This window comes from Stegodyphus dumicola, chromosome 3 (genome assembly GCF_044657685.1).
Source record: "Stegodyphus dumicola isolate Sdum_Otavi_A_Nest chromosome 3, ASM4465768v1".
NCBI classification, from domain to species: Eukaryota; Metazoa; Arthropoda; class Arachnida; order Araneae; family Eresidae; genus Stegodyphus; species Stegodyphus dumicola.
The window spans coordinates 51,845,748-51,865,502 of NC_140770.1; the positions used below are offsets into that span (position 1 = coordinate 51,845,748).

The 19,755-nt window shown below is 29.4% G+C and overlaps 1 protein-coding gene across 4 annotated transcripts in view; it reads right to left on the bottom strand.

The window, feature by feature from the left end:
• LOC118195664 (transmembrane channel-like protein 7) overlaps positions 1 to 19,755 on the bottom strand; it is a 112,293-nt gene that overhangs the window by 53,083 nt on the left and 39,455 nt on the right. For all 4 annotated transcript variants that reach the window (XM_085812883.1, XM_085812881.1, XM_035366989.2 and 1 more), the window contains 5 exons: positions 16,460 to 16,520; positions 15,621 to 15,702; positions 8,143 to 8,372; positions 6,464 to 6,718; positions 2,122 to 2,267 (listed from right to left, as the gene is read on the bottom strand). In XM_085812883.1, coding sequence (XP_085669009.1) covers positions 2,122 to 2,267; positions 6,464 to 6,718; positions 8,143 to 8,372; positions 15,621 to 15,702; positions 16,460 to 16,520 — 774 coding nt within the window. The remainder of the gene's footprint in view (positions 1 to 2,121; positions 2,268 to 6,463; positions 6,719 to 8,142; positions 8,373 to 15,620; positions 15,703 to 16,459; positions 16,521 to 19,755) is intronic.

The window sequence follows — 19,755 nt, forward strand, 5'->3', positions numbered from 1 at the left end:
CTTCAATATCAATCTACTACATTCTGTGAATTGTACGTGCTACGCATTGACATTGCAAAGGCCCCTTTTTTTACACACACACACATATATATATGTGTATAATATGTAAATATACTGTCCTTCATATGCAGATTTACAACTATGTGGAGACAACCATAACTAATTGCACATACTTACCGTTATAGGATATTATCCTCTACTTTCATCCTCCATTTTTACATTTTTTACTCATTTAATAATGAAGCATTTATTTGTCTCCCAACATTTTTTATCATATTACTTTTTTATTTATTTCTTCTCATTAGTGCTAAATTTTATTCAGTTTATAGACCTGTTATTTTAATCAAATATATTATTTACTTTTTAATTAGAGTTCAAGAGATAGCAAAACTTGACAGAACTATCCACAAAAGTAACTGAGAATCCATTAATAAAGGAAGTGGGTAAAGAAAAGAATTTTAACTCCTCTTTAAATTTAAGTAAGACTTAATAATAAGCTAACTTTTTAAATGTACTATCACAAGTAATAAGAGTCAAAGTCTATATACATTTAAAAATAAGAAAACTTAAAAAAAAAAAAAAAAATTGTAATATTTATTCTAAATTACTAACTCCTTTAAGATGATTAAATTCTATCTTTCCTCATTTCATAACAAGTGTTCACAGCAAAAACATAAATACATTAATTAGCAAGAAGAGGAGGTTGATTTTTTTTTCTTTCTCTAAGAGGCAAGGAGATTTAAAAAAAACTGCAACTGAAACTAATTTGATTTTGCAATCACTTGCTTGCATTCATTCCACCTAAACTGGCTTCTAGTGGAACTAGACTGATGAAGAATATCAGATGGTAAGTGAAAGATTTCTATTTGATTAATTAGTGTTTGGTGATAGATGGTCAGTCATATCATTACAAGTGCTCTTATTTAGGTAATTAATTGTATGTTCCAAACAATTTAAAATTATTGTAAACAGTGTATTCATCTGCCCAAACCAGTTTTAAGTTATCCATCAAATTATATGCCTAAAATAATATTTTAATTATTATGTTAATTTTGTTTATTTTAGTAACTAAATTTAAATAAGAGAAATGATAGCAACTTGCAGATCCTGAAATAAAGCCTTGTTACAGCAGACAATTTAAATATATTACCTTCAGAGCCTTTTTTATGCATGAATTTAAACAGGCAATATCACTTTTCACATAATTAGTCACTATCTCTAAAAATCCTAATGTGTACTGCAGTCTTACTTGTAATATTCACATTAACACTTTTTTAAAAAATATTGTTTTACCTTTTTTGTTTTAAAGTTTATCTTACTGGCTGCATAAGTTTATAAATATACAAACCTATTTTTTGAATTTTTCATAAGAACATTATTTTAAAACATTTATTTCTATCTATTTACTAACTTATTCTTTCAAAAATGGGCTCAACTTTCTAATATTTTTCCAACCTAAGATTCCTTAATCACTTAATCACTAAAAATAATTGTCTGCTCATTATCAAAAACATTTGCTTAACTTCTAGTTATTGCATGTTTCATTTTACAAATAATAACACTTTCATTAAGCATTTCCTTACCTTACCTTCTCTCTTGAAAAACAATCTTACTAAAAGTAATGCAACTCGAACAAAACAGTTCTAAAATTGAGGACTAACATATATTCCAAAACTGATGACAGACAGCAGAAATCAAACATTATCAGATTAGTGTGTTACATACATTAATAATTAATTCAGTTTTGCTTTTATGCTCGTACCAAATAGAAACTGAAATGTTCTTGCCTTTGCTCATTTATTTTTATAATTCTTTCGTCTTTTGATCTAAATTTTTGAATTTAAATGCTTATTTTTAGATTTTTTTTTTTTTTTTTTTTTTGTAGATGCATAATCCTAAAGTCTATTTAGCATGAAATGTATTTATAACCTCTTTTTTATTAATATACTTCCTTAGGGAGGATTTTAGTTTCTTCTCCTATTATCTAGTTAACTTGTTATGTAGGAAATCCTGTACAGACTTAAACTCTTCTAATAATAAAACGAAGATTATTTCTACTTTACTATAAGATATATATAAATAGAAGGTTAAAAAAAAAGTAATTTCATAAAATATACTTACTATTGCACCATCATGATTATGCTCAAAATAAAAGATATTATAAGTACTGAAAGGAAGGCAAGTGGCATGCTGTAAACATAACCCAAGAATGCAACTTCTTTAGGTGGATAAGAACCAAGGAACAAGAGAGTGGTTTCAAGTACCCCCTGCACAATAAAGAAATAAAATATATGAAACAACAATAATAAAATTTATCAACATAAAAACATTTAAAACGATAATACTTTAATAATATAATATACATACTTGAGTATACAAAAATAACAAATATGAAAACTAAAAAACATCATATCAATTAATCATTCTGAGAATGATTAGACTGAAATCAGACAAAAGTTCTTATACATTTTTCACTTTGCTGAAATAAATTTGAAAATTTCCATAAACAGTTTCACTAGATTATTATTCACAATACTTGCATTATTTAAACATTTGAAATTAATTTTTCCTACAAACATCATACTGCCCAAACACAAATTTTACATAAAGATAAGACTTGACTATTAAATAATCCATCAAAACCTAACTGTAGTTTAAATAGTTCAAACTGGTTAAATAAGTATTTGGTATGGCAAAAGCCTGTAAGAGTTACTCCTTAGCAAAGTTTTTTTACAAGGAGGGGGGACATTTTAAGATGAAACTGTCTCATATTCCCATTAAATATTAGGGGAAAGCAAACCAGACAACCCATTCAGGCACCAGGAACAGATCCAAAATAAACAACTAGCACTTAGCTATCCTATTCACCAGGCCCCAAAACTGTTACAACTGAGACCAAAAATAATTAAAATAAAACAGTACGAACACAGACTTTATACTATTAATAAAACTCAAATGAATCACATAATTTCTAATTTAATGAATTTGTAAAAAGATATTTTCCTTTATGATAATACAGTCAAAAGTCGTTAATTCGGACACCCATAATCCGGAATGATCTATAATCCGGACCTCAAAGCTAAAAACTTTCTGTGCATGCGCCACGTTGGCACATGCGCACAGGCGTTTTACGCGTGCGCGTAAGACCTTGACTACTGTGCATATGCGTGTGCGCAAGTGCAGAATACGTTTTTGCCTGCGCGTTTAATGTATAACGGACGGTGTAAGCTAAAATTATCTAATTATCTATTTCAGTTAATGATTGCATTGTTCCATAATCTTTGAATTGGATCCCGCTTATTATTTTTTGCAGACTGTAAAGAGCAATTTTATAAAAGTAAACTTGAACTTTTGATTATGTCAAATAGAATTTCTGATGCTGGAACTTCCAAAGGATCTACAAAACGAAAGTATGTTTCGATGTCCAACAAACAAAAAGTGGAATTGCTGCAAAAAATGGATAAAGACATGAAGAATGTGACAGAGAGGTTAGTGAAAACGAAAAAATTTCGATTGACAAGTTAGTCGGTATTCTCGGCACAGCAATTAATGGGACTTGAACAGCGGAACTTTGTAACTGAACAAGAAATTATGTCTGTTTATAGAATTAAAGAGAAAGTATTATCACATAAAACGAAGCAACTTAAACAACTTACATTGAAAGAAATGTTTAATAAAGTAAACAAATAAATATTAAGCTTTTTTTTTTTTTTTTTGTAAATTTTGATACCCTTTAGATTATAATTGTTCTTTATTTCATAAATTACGGTTTCATATTTTTAATTTTAGAATTTCTGCATGCCATCTTACGAGATTTAAACTGATGATCTATAATCCGGAAAAATCGATAATCCGGAATCGCTGAAGTCCCGACAAGTCCGGATTAACGACTTTTGACTGTATACGGCAATTTTTTATTTTTCAGTTTACAAATGCATAGGAAAATGTGAATATAGTCTTTTCATAAAGAAAAGCATGTCTTACCAATACATGTAAAATATTTTTATAAAACTTAATTCTTCACATTATAAGAAAAAATTACATTGCAATGTTTAAATCTGTGGAATCATAAAAGATTTTACACAAACGATATTAGTATGTAAAGAAATATATATATCAAAGGTGGCCAAACTTTCATGTCAGTAAGAACCGCATGCCAAAATTCAAGAACATTCTAGAGCCACAACTAGACTTTCCAAAAGCTACAAGTCCATATTTACATCATTTTAAAAGTGGTAAAACTGGGTTCAAATGGAAAAACAAGGCTATTTCTAAAAAATCATCAGTGACAGTTTGCTTTTAGCATATGATGATGAATCAAAGACAATGCAAAGTTTTGTGTTGCCTTTGTTTTCTCTAATTACAGCTTGATGCAGCAAAAAGTACTCTTTTTCAATTTTTAAATACTTCAATTCTTCCCTGATACCTTCTTATAAATGTTGATCTATCACAGCTTTGCAATGCTCATGAAATTTTGGATTCTTCTTAAATATGTGCCAAAGGAACTCGAGCGTTATTTTCTGCCTCAAAATTATACTGCATTTTCCCTGCATGCTCGTACTATGGCAAGCAATCTCTATGTCTGTTATCCTCAAATTTTATGGATTCTCAAAATTTCCTAAAGATAACATTTTTTTTCTAAGCAGTGTTTGCCATCAGATTCACTACAAACTGCTAGTGTTTACAATTGTATTTTTAATTGTAATATGGCTTTTGAAAAGTCTAATTCATTTTTAACTTTGATATTAAATTTTCTGATGCATTACATGAATTTCCTGTTCCACTCACAGACCACCTCAATTTAGTTTTCTACTACTACTGATGACTAAGAAATTTGCCAGTCCCTTCATGTAAAGCATTTACAAGTAAATCTAATTTTTAAAGATTTTCTGCACAAAATTGTTTGGTAGAACTGGCATAATATTCTTTATTTTATTCATTTATTTTTTTAATGTTTTTGAATAACATTAATTAGTTTCTTAACTAAGAGGAAATTAAATAGAAATAATTATGTTTAGATATTTGATCAGTTTAAGTTTCCTAATAAAAAGAAATGAAATAAATAAATTTTCTTTTGGGCATTGACAAGTTTTAGTTTAGTATATTTCAAACACATATTTTATTTGCATGTGAGCCATACCATTTGCCTGCAAGAGCTGCATACAGTTTGTGAGCTGTACTATGGCCACCCCAGATATATATACATATATAAAACAATTTTGAATTGTAATAAATATATGATGAAGATAGCTTTTTATCAAAAGTGATATGACTAGTTGATTAATCCTGTCATCACTTTCATACAATTAAGTCACAACAGCTTTATAATGACTTGAAATTCTTGCTATTAAATAACAACTTTATACATTAATTTTTATTGATTAATTAGTACTGCAATTCCATAAAATAGATGAAATAATTGACAGTTATAGAAACAGAAACATATATTTAGTAATTAGACATGGTTAAATGTTACAAAGTTACTCCTTCTTTTTTGTTATTAATTATGTAGCAATAACTAAAAATTTGATCTTATTATTACTGCTGCTACTTGGCTCAATATATTTTTCTATCTCTCAATATCTCTCTTCCTAAAACACATTTTTTTTGGTTAATTTACTATATAATAAACATTGTGCAAAAATCTGAGAGTTGTGCTTCAGGAACTTCAAATTTTTTCAAGATTAATGAATTAATGCGTTTCTGAAAAGTAAATAAATTTTATGAAAATGAATCATATTTAATATGGTTACTTTCAAATAAATTTTCATGAACAACTTCAAACAATTTCATCATACAACTTCAAAGCTGGAGAGAGGGAGGACTAGCTAGTTTCTAGGTTAGTGCAAAAAAATTTATATTAAAAAATTCACAAACTTTCTAAACAAACCAAACGAGTTGCTGTGTTGTTGCTCATGCTCGCTAGTCTGACATAGTCAGCGCAAGGCCACGGAATTACTTGAGGCAAGAAGCGCTAGATTACGCCTGCCATTGGAAACAGCCTTGAGCACCATTCAGATGACAGTGCAGTTTAGCTCAGTTCTGCCTCCAATTTTGATGGAGAGCACCTGGGGGGAGGGGGAAGATGGTTTCGAGGGTCTCCCATTCCTCTCCCTTTCCACCATACTACATGAGAGGACTTTTGGATCGCCACATATTTAGAGTGCCGCCATGCTGCATTGACACTATACATTTACAAGGATCCACACCTTCTCTAGGATTCAAACCCAGGCTCTTCGGCATGGCAGTCAGCGACGCTAAATACTATACCAGTTGGGCAGCAACCTAATGAGTTTATTGTTCAGTAATTATATTTTTCTTTTGTGATTAGTTACATTATATCAAACAATGAGTAAATCAGGCAATTTTTGCTACTTGTAAATATGACTATATAATACAAATTGTAGAAAAGTATAGTTTCCAAATTAATGAAAGTATAAAACAATAATGCACAAATAATTACCGTTCCTTGCAAAACGTCTTCAAATTTGTTAGAGGTATGCAAACTGGTATTTTGTAAGTCGTTTACATAGCGCCATCTGCAATATTCTGAAATATTATGACGTTCTTCAAGGGTGCGATTTCTTCTATCATAATATAGAGTGAGATCCAAAATCTCATCAGGTATGTAATGATCAAGTAAAGTACCAGCATAACTTAGAATATCTTGATCTATCATTGCATCAGAGAGGTTTAGAAACTTTGGCACTTGATACTTCTAAAAAGAAAAGAAAGAAACTCAAATGAATTATATGAATAAATATTAAAATTAAATTAAAATCATAATATAAATTTTAAGTTATCTCAGTAATATTAAAATCATCATACAAAAAAATCAAAGGTTAATAACCAAATACATAAAAAAGTACACATCACCATATTTATGTAAAAAAATCAATATGTTTATTTTATTTAAATGTATAATTTGGCAGTTTTTTGCTTGGTATTCTACAGTATTTACAAGGTATTTTCACCCTCTTTTCTGCATGCTTTCGTGGTGTATGGGTGGCACGCTTGGCGCATATTCGAGAGGTCCAGGTTTGAGTCCTGGCGAGAACATTGCACATTTTTCACGTGTTTCTGCTTCAAAATAAACTAATGACTCTACACACTTAATCTTTAAACTTGAAAAATATACCATACTGGAAGAAAAATGAAACAACCTCACATATGACCAACACACCTTTGAGGGGTTGGGAGGAATTGGTTTTACATACAAGACAGCCAGTTATAAATAAGGCATCAAAGTTGAAAGCTTTTTTTTTTTTAAAGAAAGAAATAATTCAAATAGTTTAAGGCAATGTTACAGAAATATAAATAATTTACTTAATTTGAAAGAATAATTGAAAAATTACCATAATGCATTTTTAAATGATAGGCTTCACTGAATGAACTTCCCCCAAAAGCAATTATTTCTAGTGCATAAATTTGCAACTAATTTATTTTTTAACAAGTACAAATAAAACTTAATAAAAATTGCATCTTCAAATCTCTGAGTGAGATTTATACCACATGGGAAATTAAATAGCTCCATATATAGCTTTTTCTGGTGTGTTATTCATGTGCATTTTTAATGGAAGTGAAACTAATATCAGCTCTGACTTAAGAAAAAAAAATCTTGCGATCTGTAAGTAACTGAAATGTCTTTAGGGGCCACATAAAACTGCTTCAGAGGCCATCAGTTTGAGATAACAGCTCTAAAGGATCAGTTACAGACTAATTTAGTACCAGAATCCCAATTAGCTAGAGAATGAACAGCAGAATTATATAACAATGCAGCACACAATATAATAGATACTAATATTCTGCAGTACAGCAGAAATGTCTTTTATATATATTTTTTTGGGGGGGGGGGGGTTACTTGCTTTACAGTGGTTTCTTTCTTTTTTGTTGCAATATCTTGCAATGGTAGTATTTCCCCATGTTCATCATTATGAAAATGCTCTTATGGATGCAATGAGCCACCTGTACATAAAATTTTTACTTTTAAAAAGGGAAAAAAAAAAAAAAAAGTTTTACAGATTCACCTTAGATAAAGGATAACCTACATATTCATGTTAACTTGATGCAAGATATTTCCAGTAACTTGATATAGAGATTTATACACTATGAATTTAAAAAAAGAAAAAAATCTATACATACTTTTGTTGAAGATTTTTGTGTGAGATCTTCTTCAACTGGGAAATGATTCAGAAATTCTTCAGTGAATATGGTTTGATTTTTTGTTATAGATGGTTCACCATGAGGTATAATAGAAAATGCAACATGAGGAAAAATTATAAGGAAGAGATAGAAAAGAAATGTTAAGCTATTTAAAAATATCAGCCATCGAAGGAAAATGAAATAGGACACAATTCCAGTTCCAAACTGACCTAAAAAGAAAAACAAAAATAAATTAAATAACAGAAAAGTATAAAAAATAAAATAAAACATGCATTTTAAATCAGATTTTAGAACAAAAATTATAAAAGTGAATCACAATATGATGCAGATTTACACTGATTATTAGTACACGACATCAACGTTGATATTTTTTGACAGTTATAAAATCATTTAAAAAATCTACCCGTAGCCCATGATTCTGCATATTAGTGATCACAATTACCAACATATTTATTGTCTTTAAGTTTTGAAAGGAATAATAATGCAGTTTTGAAAATTTCATTTAATTTTAGCAGTTATGAAAAGGGAAAATAACCACTATTTAATAATTGGAGACTTTCAAGAATTTTTTATTTTTGCATTTATAACTAGAACTACTTTTAGTTCTGCATTTATAATGAATGATTAATATTAAAATACCTGGGAAATCTCAGATAAAATATATTAACTTTAAAAATTCTACATTTTTTGGCCTAATATTTGATATACACTGACTATAATATTTAATAAAAAAAAAGTGTTTGGTACAAAAACTGCAAAACTTGCTAAAATCTATTTACATTTTAAGCACACATTACATGAGCAGACTTAATATTTTTCATTAAACACAACTCTAAGCAATCAGTGCTTCCATATATTGTTACATTATGAAAGACACTTTTTTTAAGCAGACATAAAGAGAAAATTAATGATTTCAGTATTCCTACCAGCAGTAAATATATTTACATACATCTGAATGCAATAAAATTTCCTTGAATCACTACCCACAAGTCTAGATAATTTTGATATTTTGTGGAAATAATCACTTTACAAAGCATGACTATCACTAATGTTTAATACTTTAAGAGTTTAATACAATAGAGCTTAAACACCTGCATCTAGGATGCAATTTATAATGTAGGCCTTATTTTGGAAGCCAATAATGCATGGATTTTCCTTGAAAATAATTTACACTTGTCCTTTTTCAATTATTAATGATACTTGTTTTACCTCTTGCAAAACAATGGCTATTTTTTATAATAATGATGAAGGAATAAAATGTTTTTCAACTTTTTCATATAGGTTACTTCGGACAATTTTACTGCTGTTAGATTAGGGTATTGTGCAGGAAGAGAAAGATAGTCAAGCTCACTTATAGCTTCTTTAAATCAGTCCATCACCAGTTTTGTGAAGTGAATTGGTGCACAGTCATTTGATACATATATCCTTCTTGACAAAAAGTTTGAACAAATGGGTGGACCTCATTTATTAATAACTCGTAACAGGGATTTCCCCTTCAAGAACAATCAATGCCCCCAGAAATTTTATGACACTATTCCAAACCATCACCAACTTCTGTCTATGCACCATGCTGTGCATAAAACAGTCTGAATCAAATGCTTCTGAAGAAATCCTCTACATATAAATACTTCCAGGAGCAGGAAAGATAGTAAAGGTAGACTTATAATAAACAATACAGATTTTATATTGTCTGTCAAAATTATGCCACTGATACCATTTAACATATGTACTGGTTACAAAAATTTTTGCTACAACTTCCTAACTACAGATATTAACCCTCTGAAGTTCTCAAAAGTAGTTCAGGAGGATGTTAAATTCCATCATAATTTAAATAACTATTATTTTTGGCTATGGTTCTTTTTAACTAAATTTTCAGGTAATTTCTCTAATTCTGGTAATTACTTCATTTGCAAAAAGCTCTTTCTTTTTTCCTGAGTTTACAAATAAAAGCTTGGTTACTGAAGAACTTGATGTATTAGAATAACCAGCTGTCTTAGTAACAGATGTACCAGCCAGACAAACACCAACAATCTATTCTCTTTTGAATTCCAATATAACTTTTATTTTCTAAATTCTGAATGCCTGAGTTTAGTATCTCTAATACTATTGAAAACTTCCTAATTGGTGACTGTTTTAAATTAAAAATCATTCAGTATTCCTTAGCAGAAATGTATCCGCTGGCTTAAAATTTGGAATATTATATTCTCCAAGAATTTTACTTTCATTATTCAACCCATGTACATTTAGTTATGTTCCAGAAATACTAGTTGAATGTTCTCAGATTCAGGTTTATTAGTGAAAGTTATTGGAGATATCACGAAGGTATCCACCATAAAGTGCTTTAATCTACTCCATTTTTTTTTTAAATTTAAATAATTCTAACAACTTTTAAATCTCAAAGCATCAATTTTCTATATACATATTAATAGAAATATCTGCATGCATGCAATAGATCAAAATGTCATGTTTCAATCAACTGTCAATTGCAAAACATAAATTTGATTTTAATACAATTAATAAAACTTCAGCTTGCAAAGAACTTAATTTAAAATAAAGAGATAACTACCATCAAAGTGAAATCAGAGTGATTCACTGTATCTCTAATAGCCATTAAAATTGTCCAGCGTGAAAGAGAAAGAAATTATGTATTATAATAGAATCTACAAGAGTTAAACACTAACATAAAGCATTTGTAGTTTTTAGTCTTACAAATCAATGTAAATTGAGAATTACTTCCAATAATTACAAGTGTATTTTTAATAAGACCAAGTATAACACAAGTACTATGTTTAAAAAAAAAATTACACTTTTAAGTTTGAACATCTAAAGATGTTCAGACTACATGGACTTGTAACTTACTATACTTAATTATATTGATTTACAATTTACTACTTGCTTTTGTGCCTTTTCTAAATTGCTAGAATTCAAATGTTAAGTCTCTTTAGAATTGCATCTCTATATATGTCTCAAATCTTCAACAAAAAACACACATCACCAGCCATATCTCAACAATATTTCAGCCTACCTATTACAGTACATAATCATATAAAATATCACCTCTATAATTCAATACTCCAGCTTTAACATTATGCTAAAATACCTATCATTACTAAATATATATACTTCACTAAAAGTGCTGTATGAAAATTATGAATAGAAATAGCATTATATTGATATGTACATATAGAAAATGCATTTCATTTTGTAATTTCAAGGTATTTAGACTAATATAAACATATAATGCATTTACAAAGATTAGTTCAATATTGTGCATGTTCATAATGAATTTTGCTAATGCTATTTAAAACTGCACACAATGTCTCTTTCTTAAGTGTAGTTCTTTATATAAATACAAGGCTAAGCACATTTTGCAAAATATAACCAAGTTTCCGTCTTTCATCATTCACATAATCATGCACATTAATTGAATTAAAATCAATACTGCTAAATTCTATTCCTTCCTGGGAAAAATCCAGCTTTATGAATTAGTTATTTGAAATTCATTTGAACTTTCTGAATTCTATTTGGGCACAGTGAAAGTTTCAGGTCACAAATACCTACCCTCATGAGCAGGAGTTCATGAAACAAATTTTCTGAATAAAAATATCTCAGTGATGAATGTTATCTCAAGTAATAAACACATAAATTGGCAATAAATGTTTTTGAAGATCTTTTTAAGGTGCATATTTTTATAATGGTGTTTATTTAAAGGTACATACTTTTATAAGGTAACTCTTTATACATAACTCAGTGATTTCTAGATATATTTCATTATTCTTCACTGCTTACAAAACTTAACTCGTATGACAATGAATTCACACTGAGGAAATTATGGCCAAACTGTGTTGCAAGTAGTGATTTTGATAACTTTGATAGTGAAAATATTTGTTTTTCTGTGTTATCTACAACATTATGTCCCTAGGCAAATCCATACGCTTGGATGTTAATAATGAAGATGTAGAGGAATTACTACAGAAACCTTAAAATGAGCTCAGCATGGAAGAATGAAACAACTTCAGAAATAGCAGCAAAAGGCAATTTTGGAGAAAATGTCAAGAAGGAGAAGGAAAGAAGATGATCCCAGTTCTACAATCAAAGAAATTTATGCAAAATGGGACATAGTGCAAAGTTTCATAGAAAGATATCACCTTGATATAGTAGTAGGAAGCCACAGCATATGCACATCTAATTTTAGATTCTAAAACTTAGACTAAAACAAACCACAATAAATTTTTTATGAGATAGATGAATAGTGAATCTGAAGTAAATTAGCATTAGGAAACAAAGAAAAAGAAGCCTCAGAAGGAGTTTACTTAATATTTTGATGGATTCAGACATTCCACTTAAACAAAACAAACCTTCCATTTCTTTCCTATTTATTTAGTCAACTCTCCTTCATACAGTTATAGTAATATTAAACTAAATTTTCACCTACTTTATCTATTTAGTATTTTGTTTGCCTTTTTCTTCACCTTTTGTTTGGGGGGGGGAGGCACAAAGTATAAGTTGTTATAAGTTAAATAAGCAATCATGTGTAGTCCATGAACAGATTTATCCATTCTGCATTGACGACTGAGGAGAAAATAGTTTCAGTTTATGAACATTTCAGATGACAATTTGCCTTAGAAAATGAATTACATTCATTAACTGAGGTTTCCTTTTCACAACAAAACAGCATTAAAAAGAAAGTTACAGAACATTATCCATTTTATCACATCTCTATGAAATGCAGTATATAGCTTATTTTAAACATTATACTATTTTCTGGTACAGCTGTTTCCTAGAACAATTTAATGTTTTGAAGTGATACATTTGATTAAAAGCTAAAAATACAATTTACATATTATTCACTCTAAGAAGTAAAAGGCTAATTTTTTTAGACAATTACAACAGTTTTTCAGTTCCAAAAATATTTCTAATCAGTTACATATATCATCACACTTAAAATATTTATATAAACTGACTGTCTTTTCTCTTCTTGGATGAGATACAGTAAAAGCTATAATATTATATCTCATCAAGAGAAGAATCAGAAAAAAAATTCTGCAGTGCCTATACAGCAGACTGATACAGTCAACCTTTCACATTTAGCCCTTTTGAACACGTTCCATATTTTGATTATGCACAAGACTTTAAAGTAATATTAAATTTAAAAGGTTCGATTTCCTCAGTATCATGATATTTTAAAATTTACTTTTCTGGTTCTTAGTGAAACTTATATATGCTGTACTGATAACAGGTTTGAGTCATTGACTGATACTTTCTTTATAAAAATGATCAAAATGAAAATATTAGTAGCTTTAATGATTTGTATTCTTATGTAACTTTTAAATACTGTTTACTTCTAATTTAATCATAATTTATCCCTCTAATGATATATAAACACATGCACAAAGACATTGTTAAAAGTGGTGGTTTATTCTCAGAAGTTATGGACTTTCCCCTTTGTTTAAGGATAATTTGAAAAATAATGAACTTAATGAAGCAATAGAAGCATTTAGATATGTGCATTTGCTTCAGTAATACAGCTGGAGACAAAGAAAAAAAGTTGCAAACTGCAAGTTTGGTTGATGAAAAGCAGGTATCAAAAGAGAGGAATTACATAAGTATGATCAGGGCTGGCACCAGAAGCGAAATTATTATAGCACTCCTCCCTGTGTATATTATATATACAGATACATATACTCAACCCTCAATACGTCAAAGTACACAAGCATTTTTTTGATGTAATGCATATTTAAAATGGAGTGGAACAGAAAAAGTCACATGGTGTCAAAAATGGTAAATGTCAAATTGCCTTCTAACTTTTTTTGGCTCCCGTGATACCTCTTCCTTGAGGTGAGGACCGGATTCTACAGTTTTAATGTTGATTCGAATTACCTAAGCTTGTTAGATTCCAGGGGACGAAGTATGCAAATTCAAAGTAAGAAATAAGAAATCAGTGAAACTCATGGTACTCTCAAGGCTTATAATCGTTTTTGGAATATTCAGAATTAAATGCCATACATAAACATTTTCAGGCAAACCATATAAGATATATCCACACATATATAATTTTGAATTTTAATTTTTTAACAGTAAAAAATTTAACCATGCTATGAAAAGAATTGGATAATAATAACATTTCATTTTTTATTTCACAATGATTTACATATAAGAAAACACAATATTTCAATTGATTGCATTCACCACTGTTCAATCATCGAATAGCCTTTATTTAAGAGATGTGTACTCTCTTCACTTTCTCATTTGTCAATCTTTTCAAGCATTCTAAAAGAATCTAGATTATGAGCTACATTGCTTTCTATTGACAGTGTGGCTAATGCTATTAAATTATTTAGTCCCATAGTTGTCCTTAAAAAAGTTTTGATCAATTTTAATTTGAAAAAACTTTTGTGGCTGGCAACAAAAACTGGAAAATGGTTAGTAAAATTCTAGTGAAATCCATAAGTTTGAATAAAGGTCTAGTTTCTTTTTTTTTCTTTTTTCTTTTTCTTTTTTTTTCTATATATATATATAAAGCGTAAAGCATAAAAAGCACTCAGCTGTATTTCAGAAAAAATGTTCAATGTATATTAATTCAAAACACAATGCACTTTCATCAATGTGTGATTCAGACTAGATCTGAACATTATTTTTCAAGTTGTTTTTTTGCTTGACATAGTTTTTACATTACACAAAAGACAAGCATATGCATGCTCATTCAGTTGTTCAAATCTCACATGCATAGTATGAATCTCACATGTACTTTGTAAGTCTAACAGTGGGTTAAAAAAAAAAAAAATAAAGTGATCTTCAGGTGTTTGCATTGAAACTAGTTCAACATATCTTTAATAATCAAAATTTTTCTTAACATACAACATTCTCTTTGGTTTTTTGAAGATGGGTTCTGCATCAAAAATTTTTGCAAGCTCTTTAACATTTTCATTTGCTCTGTCAAAAAATTGTTACCCTCTCTTATTTAGTCATAACTTATATTTAAAACTTTTTTTTTTTTTTTTTTTTTGGAGGGGGTGATTTTACAAGCTTGATGGCCTGTGCACATCCCTCTGGAGCTCGCCCTGAGTATGATAGCTTGAAAGTTGCTTATTTCTCATTACAGGAGCACAGAATCATGTTTATTTATTACTGACTGACAAGAGCTTTGATTTGAATATAATTGGATGATTCAATGCTTTCTATTCTATATTTTCTTATATTGTATTTATTACTTATATTCTATTTTTAATTCTAGACTTTCCCTTTTGAGGTATGTGCATCACCTCATCAGATAAGAATCATAGAACAGATATTAATTTTGGTATGATTCACTTCAAAACTATTTATTACAAACATTTTACTGCTTTGAAGACAGGAAACAGAAATAACCAAATTAAAATAGGAGGCAGTATAGGTGATTAAAAATTAAACTTGATAAAAGAGAGGGACAGTGATAAAAAAAAAGTGATAATAGATACCTTCAATACGCTTCAGTGTTGTTCCCCATATAGTTAAATTATGAAAAAGACTTTTAAAAAATGTCAGCACAGGAAAACATATCTAAAAGTAACGAAATCAGCCCTTTATTAGAAACACAGACAGTTGTTAATATTAGGATTTCTACAATTTATAATCTAATGTTCATACTCAAAAAAATGCTAATTACATTTAAAATTTATTAGTTAAATTCAAGTTTAATATTAAAAATACTTTATTTTTAATTAAAATTTTTAACAGCAGAAAATATATCAGTACATGGATAAGGAATCACATTTTTTACATAAAAACAAAAAAAATTATTAACAGAGAAGTATGTGTCGCAGATGAAGCGTTGGCACAAATGATTAAGCAAGAGATTTCCATTAAATATTACTTCCTATTTATGTATTCAACCTAATAACAACTTTAATCATCTTGAACAACATTGAATGTTATTTAGAATAAGTTAGACAAAGACATATATATAGTTTTTTATTAAAACAATAAACAACTACAAAATGTGTTGCATCACCAATAAATTTATTAACTTTTAAAACAATGTATTAATTTTGGAATGCAAACTAAAAATCTGAAATAGCAAGAAACAATATGCCTTATCTTCTGCTTTAGTTAATTACTGAAAGTTTAATCTTTCTCTCTTTTTTAACCCTATCTCAAAATTAATATTTTAAAATTTGTCTTATAGACAAAAAAATTCTCACAATGTAAAAAATTTACAAACACATACATATAAATTAATATAGTGCAACAAAATAACTAGCGAAGTACTAATTAACCAAATCTAAACATACTTGCAGTATAAAAGTTATACAATTACCTTTCGCTTAAATGAATCAGCACCTGTAGTAGTAGTACCCAGTTTTTCATAAATAGCATCCCTAAAATTAAAATGAAAGCAATAAATAAGCTTTTCATGAAAGCAGTTCTACCATTATTGCTACTTTTATCATTATTATGAAAGCAATTTTTTCATTGTCAATTTTACGATCATAAACTTACTTTTCCTTATTATTTTATTAACTAATAAATTTTTTTGGCTATTAAACTGTTTCAAAGTATATACATAGTAAACTGATCAGTTTATTTAATTATATAATTTTAATTTATTATTTAAATTAATACGAAAGGATAACACAGTACTACAGCATATTTTTTAAACAAACTATTAGATGAATATGCATAACATGCGGACCAGCCAATAATGTTTGGCAAATAGTAGTATATAAGTATTAATGGAAAACCAATTAACATTAACTTTATTTTAACCTATTTAAATGTAATAAAATTTTAGGATGTGATGCAAAAGATTATACTGCATCCCTGGTGATTTGTTTAATAACAGACAGTGAGAGACTTTGAGATCTTCATTTAATCTTTATGAATTACCATTTCCTTGTCATGGAATATTCAATTAAAAATCTTCTTTCAAATTAAATCTAAAATTAAAGAGATTTTTTATAATTACTAAATTTCCTCTACTACATATAGAAGATAAAAATTAATAAAGTATAACTGCAGTCAAAACAGGAAACATTATGAGGCAAAACAATCCTATAGAATACTTGACATTTTATTAAGAGGGTCACAGGAGTATGGCACATAACTATAGGTTCAAGTCAAAAAGAAGATACTGAGCTTAGCAGAATGCCCTAGTCACCTTTATTATCCAGAAGCATCTTTGTACTTGACTGTAGGTTAAGTGGGACCCAAGCTGACACATTATGGCTAGAACATTAACACATTTGGGGAAGAGCATAAAATATTTAAATTGTTCAAAATCACTTGTGGAGAATCATTGTTTGAAGGAGAAATAGTGTGAATATCCAAAACATTCTAGTCAACATTGGCATATGCAAAAAAAGTGCACATGTTAGAAAGAGTATAAAACTGTTTCACATGCCATACAGAGATTAGGCAGGTTATGTGTAATTGCTGTGCTGAAGAGCAAGTTAAATGATCAAAAAGGATGAAGGATGCCCCAAAAATGTCAAATGGTCATGTTTTTGATAGGAAGAATTATTGGAATGCTGGAATGTGAAGTTTCTCAATTTCTGAATATGCTTCAGTGTGTGATCTCAAGGCCGTGGCAGAGGTTTCACACTATGGAAGATGTTACTCGATGACCAGTAAAAGGTCAACCAAGAGTATCAACTATTCATCAAGACCAATATTTGGCAATAACTGTGTGATGTAAGAGAGAAAGTTATGCCTGAGAATTCGGTTCAGCACTCACAGCCATTACAGGATTACAAGTTTTGAGGAAAACTGTTTATAGGAGACTCCATCATGTTGGTCTGTATGCCAAGCAACCGTTAGCATTTATCTCATGCCCATGCATAAACATGCTCATCTAAACTGGAGTTTGCAAAAGTAGGTGAATGCGATGTTTAGTGATAAGTCACAGTTTTTTGTTGGATAATTATATGGAGAAAACATGGAACTCATTTTCATCCAAGAACCATCATGGAAAGACATCATTTTCCTTCAAAGGGAGTCATGGTGTGGGCAGGCATAATGCTGAGTGGCCACAAAGATCTTCCCATCTTTGACACAGGATCTGTTACTGCTAAAAGTTACAAAGTCCCCGAGCCTAATGTTGACCTGTTTCTAGGTGCTGTTGGTCCTGGATTCAGATTCATGGATGATAACACAACTTGCCATCATGTGATCCTAGTCGCCAACATCTTTGAAAGTGAAAATACCCAGTGCATGCAGAGGCCCGCTCATTCTCCTGATCTTAATCCTACTTAGTATGTGTGAGATATGCTCAGGAGACAAACTGCAGCCCTTTTGCACCCATAAAACTTTGTTCCAGAGCTGAAAAGAGCTTTTCTTAATGCTTGGCATTGTTTGAGGCCATAACTCATTCATACTCTCATGGCATATACGGCAATCTTTGTGCAGCATGCATGGCTACCAGAGGCGAACACAAACCTTATTAAACTGCTAAATAATGTTTTTATTTAAATTTTTTTCACTGAAGTATAAACTAATAGTTTGCAATGTTTTCTTTCAAGCTGTTTCTTTGGATAATAAAAATTACTAATATCCTTCTTTTGAATTATTTTCTAATAGTATTACACTTGCATGTCATGTTTCTCACCATTCTGATTTAAATTTCCTTAAATATTTACATAAACATAAATTATGCTTAACTTTTGGGCACCAGTGTATGATGGCTACGAGACTGGATCACAGCAATGAATCCATCAATTGAGAAATTCTTTGTTCAAATAATTTCAGAAAACTTTGTCCCAGTGAGAAGATATTCTGTCTTATTGCCAAATGATACTTCAGGTAAATGAGAAAACTAAGCAGCAGTAGAACAAAATAAATATTGTTTCTAACAGTAAATTCAGTAAAAATGTTACATCCAATGACAAACAAAAGAGAAGTTTTTAATTACTATAAAAATGTCTATAAATTTTGTCTTCTTATCATAGATACTTTTTCACAATTAATTTTTTTAATGTGTCAAAAACTTTCAGATGAAGTTTTAGACCACAGTATACATTGGGTAATCTGAAAATATCTGCATTTTTTTTATGATACATATAATTGAAGCAGTATAAAAACATTTAAAAAAATTATTTGGATCAAATAGACACCATTTTATTCCATGACTTTTTGCCATACCTCAGGAAAATTCCTTTTTTAAAAAGTCATTAGGCTTACGTGCAAAGGAGTTAGTGACATGCTATTTGACAGTCTTCAAGATGTAAACTCCAGGCCATTCAAAAAATTTTTAAGTGACTTAAAGAGATAAAAATCTGAGATGGCAAGGTCTAGTGAATCTTGGGGAGAGGGACACAAAACATCTCAGCCACACTCAATAAGCATTTGTTTGATATTCATTGAAATGTGGGACTGAGCATTGTTATGACAGAAGATAGCTAAAAGATTAGTCAGTTTTGAGGACTTCGCTTCAATTTCTGCTTTTAAATTTGCCATTTGGGAATAGTATTTTTCTGAATTTATTATCTGATTTAATCATTCATCCATTACCACATTTGATGGCATAAAAGACGCACCCTTATTTAGATGGCCACACACAAGGAAAAAAAAGTTTCAATAGCGTGGTTTCTTTTAGTTCTCATGTTTCGTAAAAGCCAA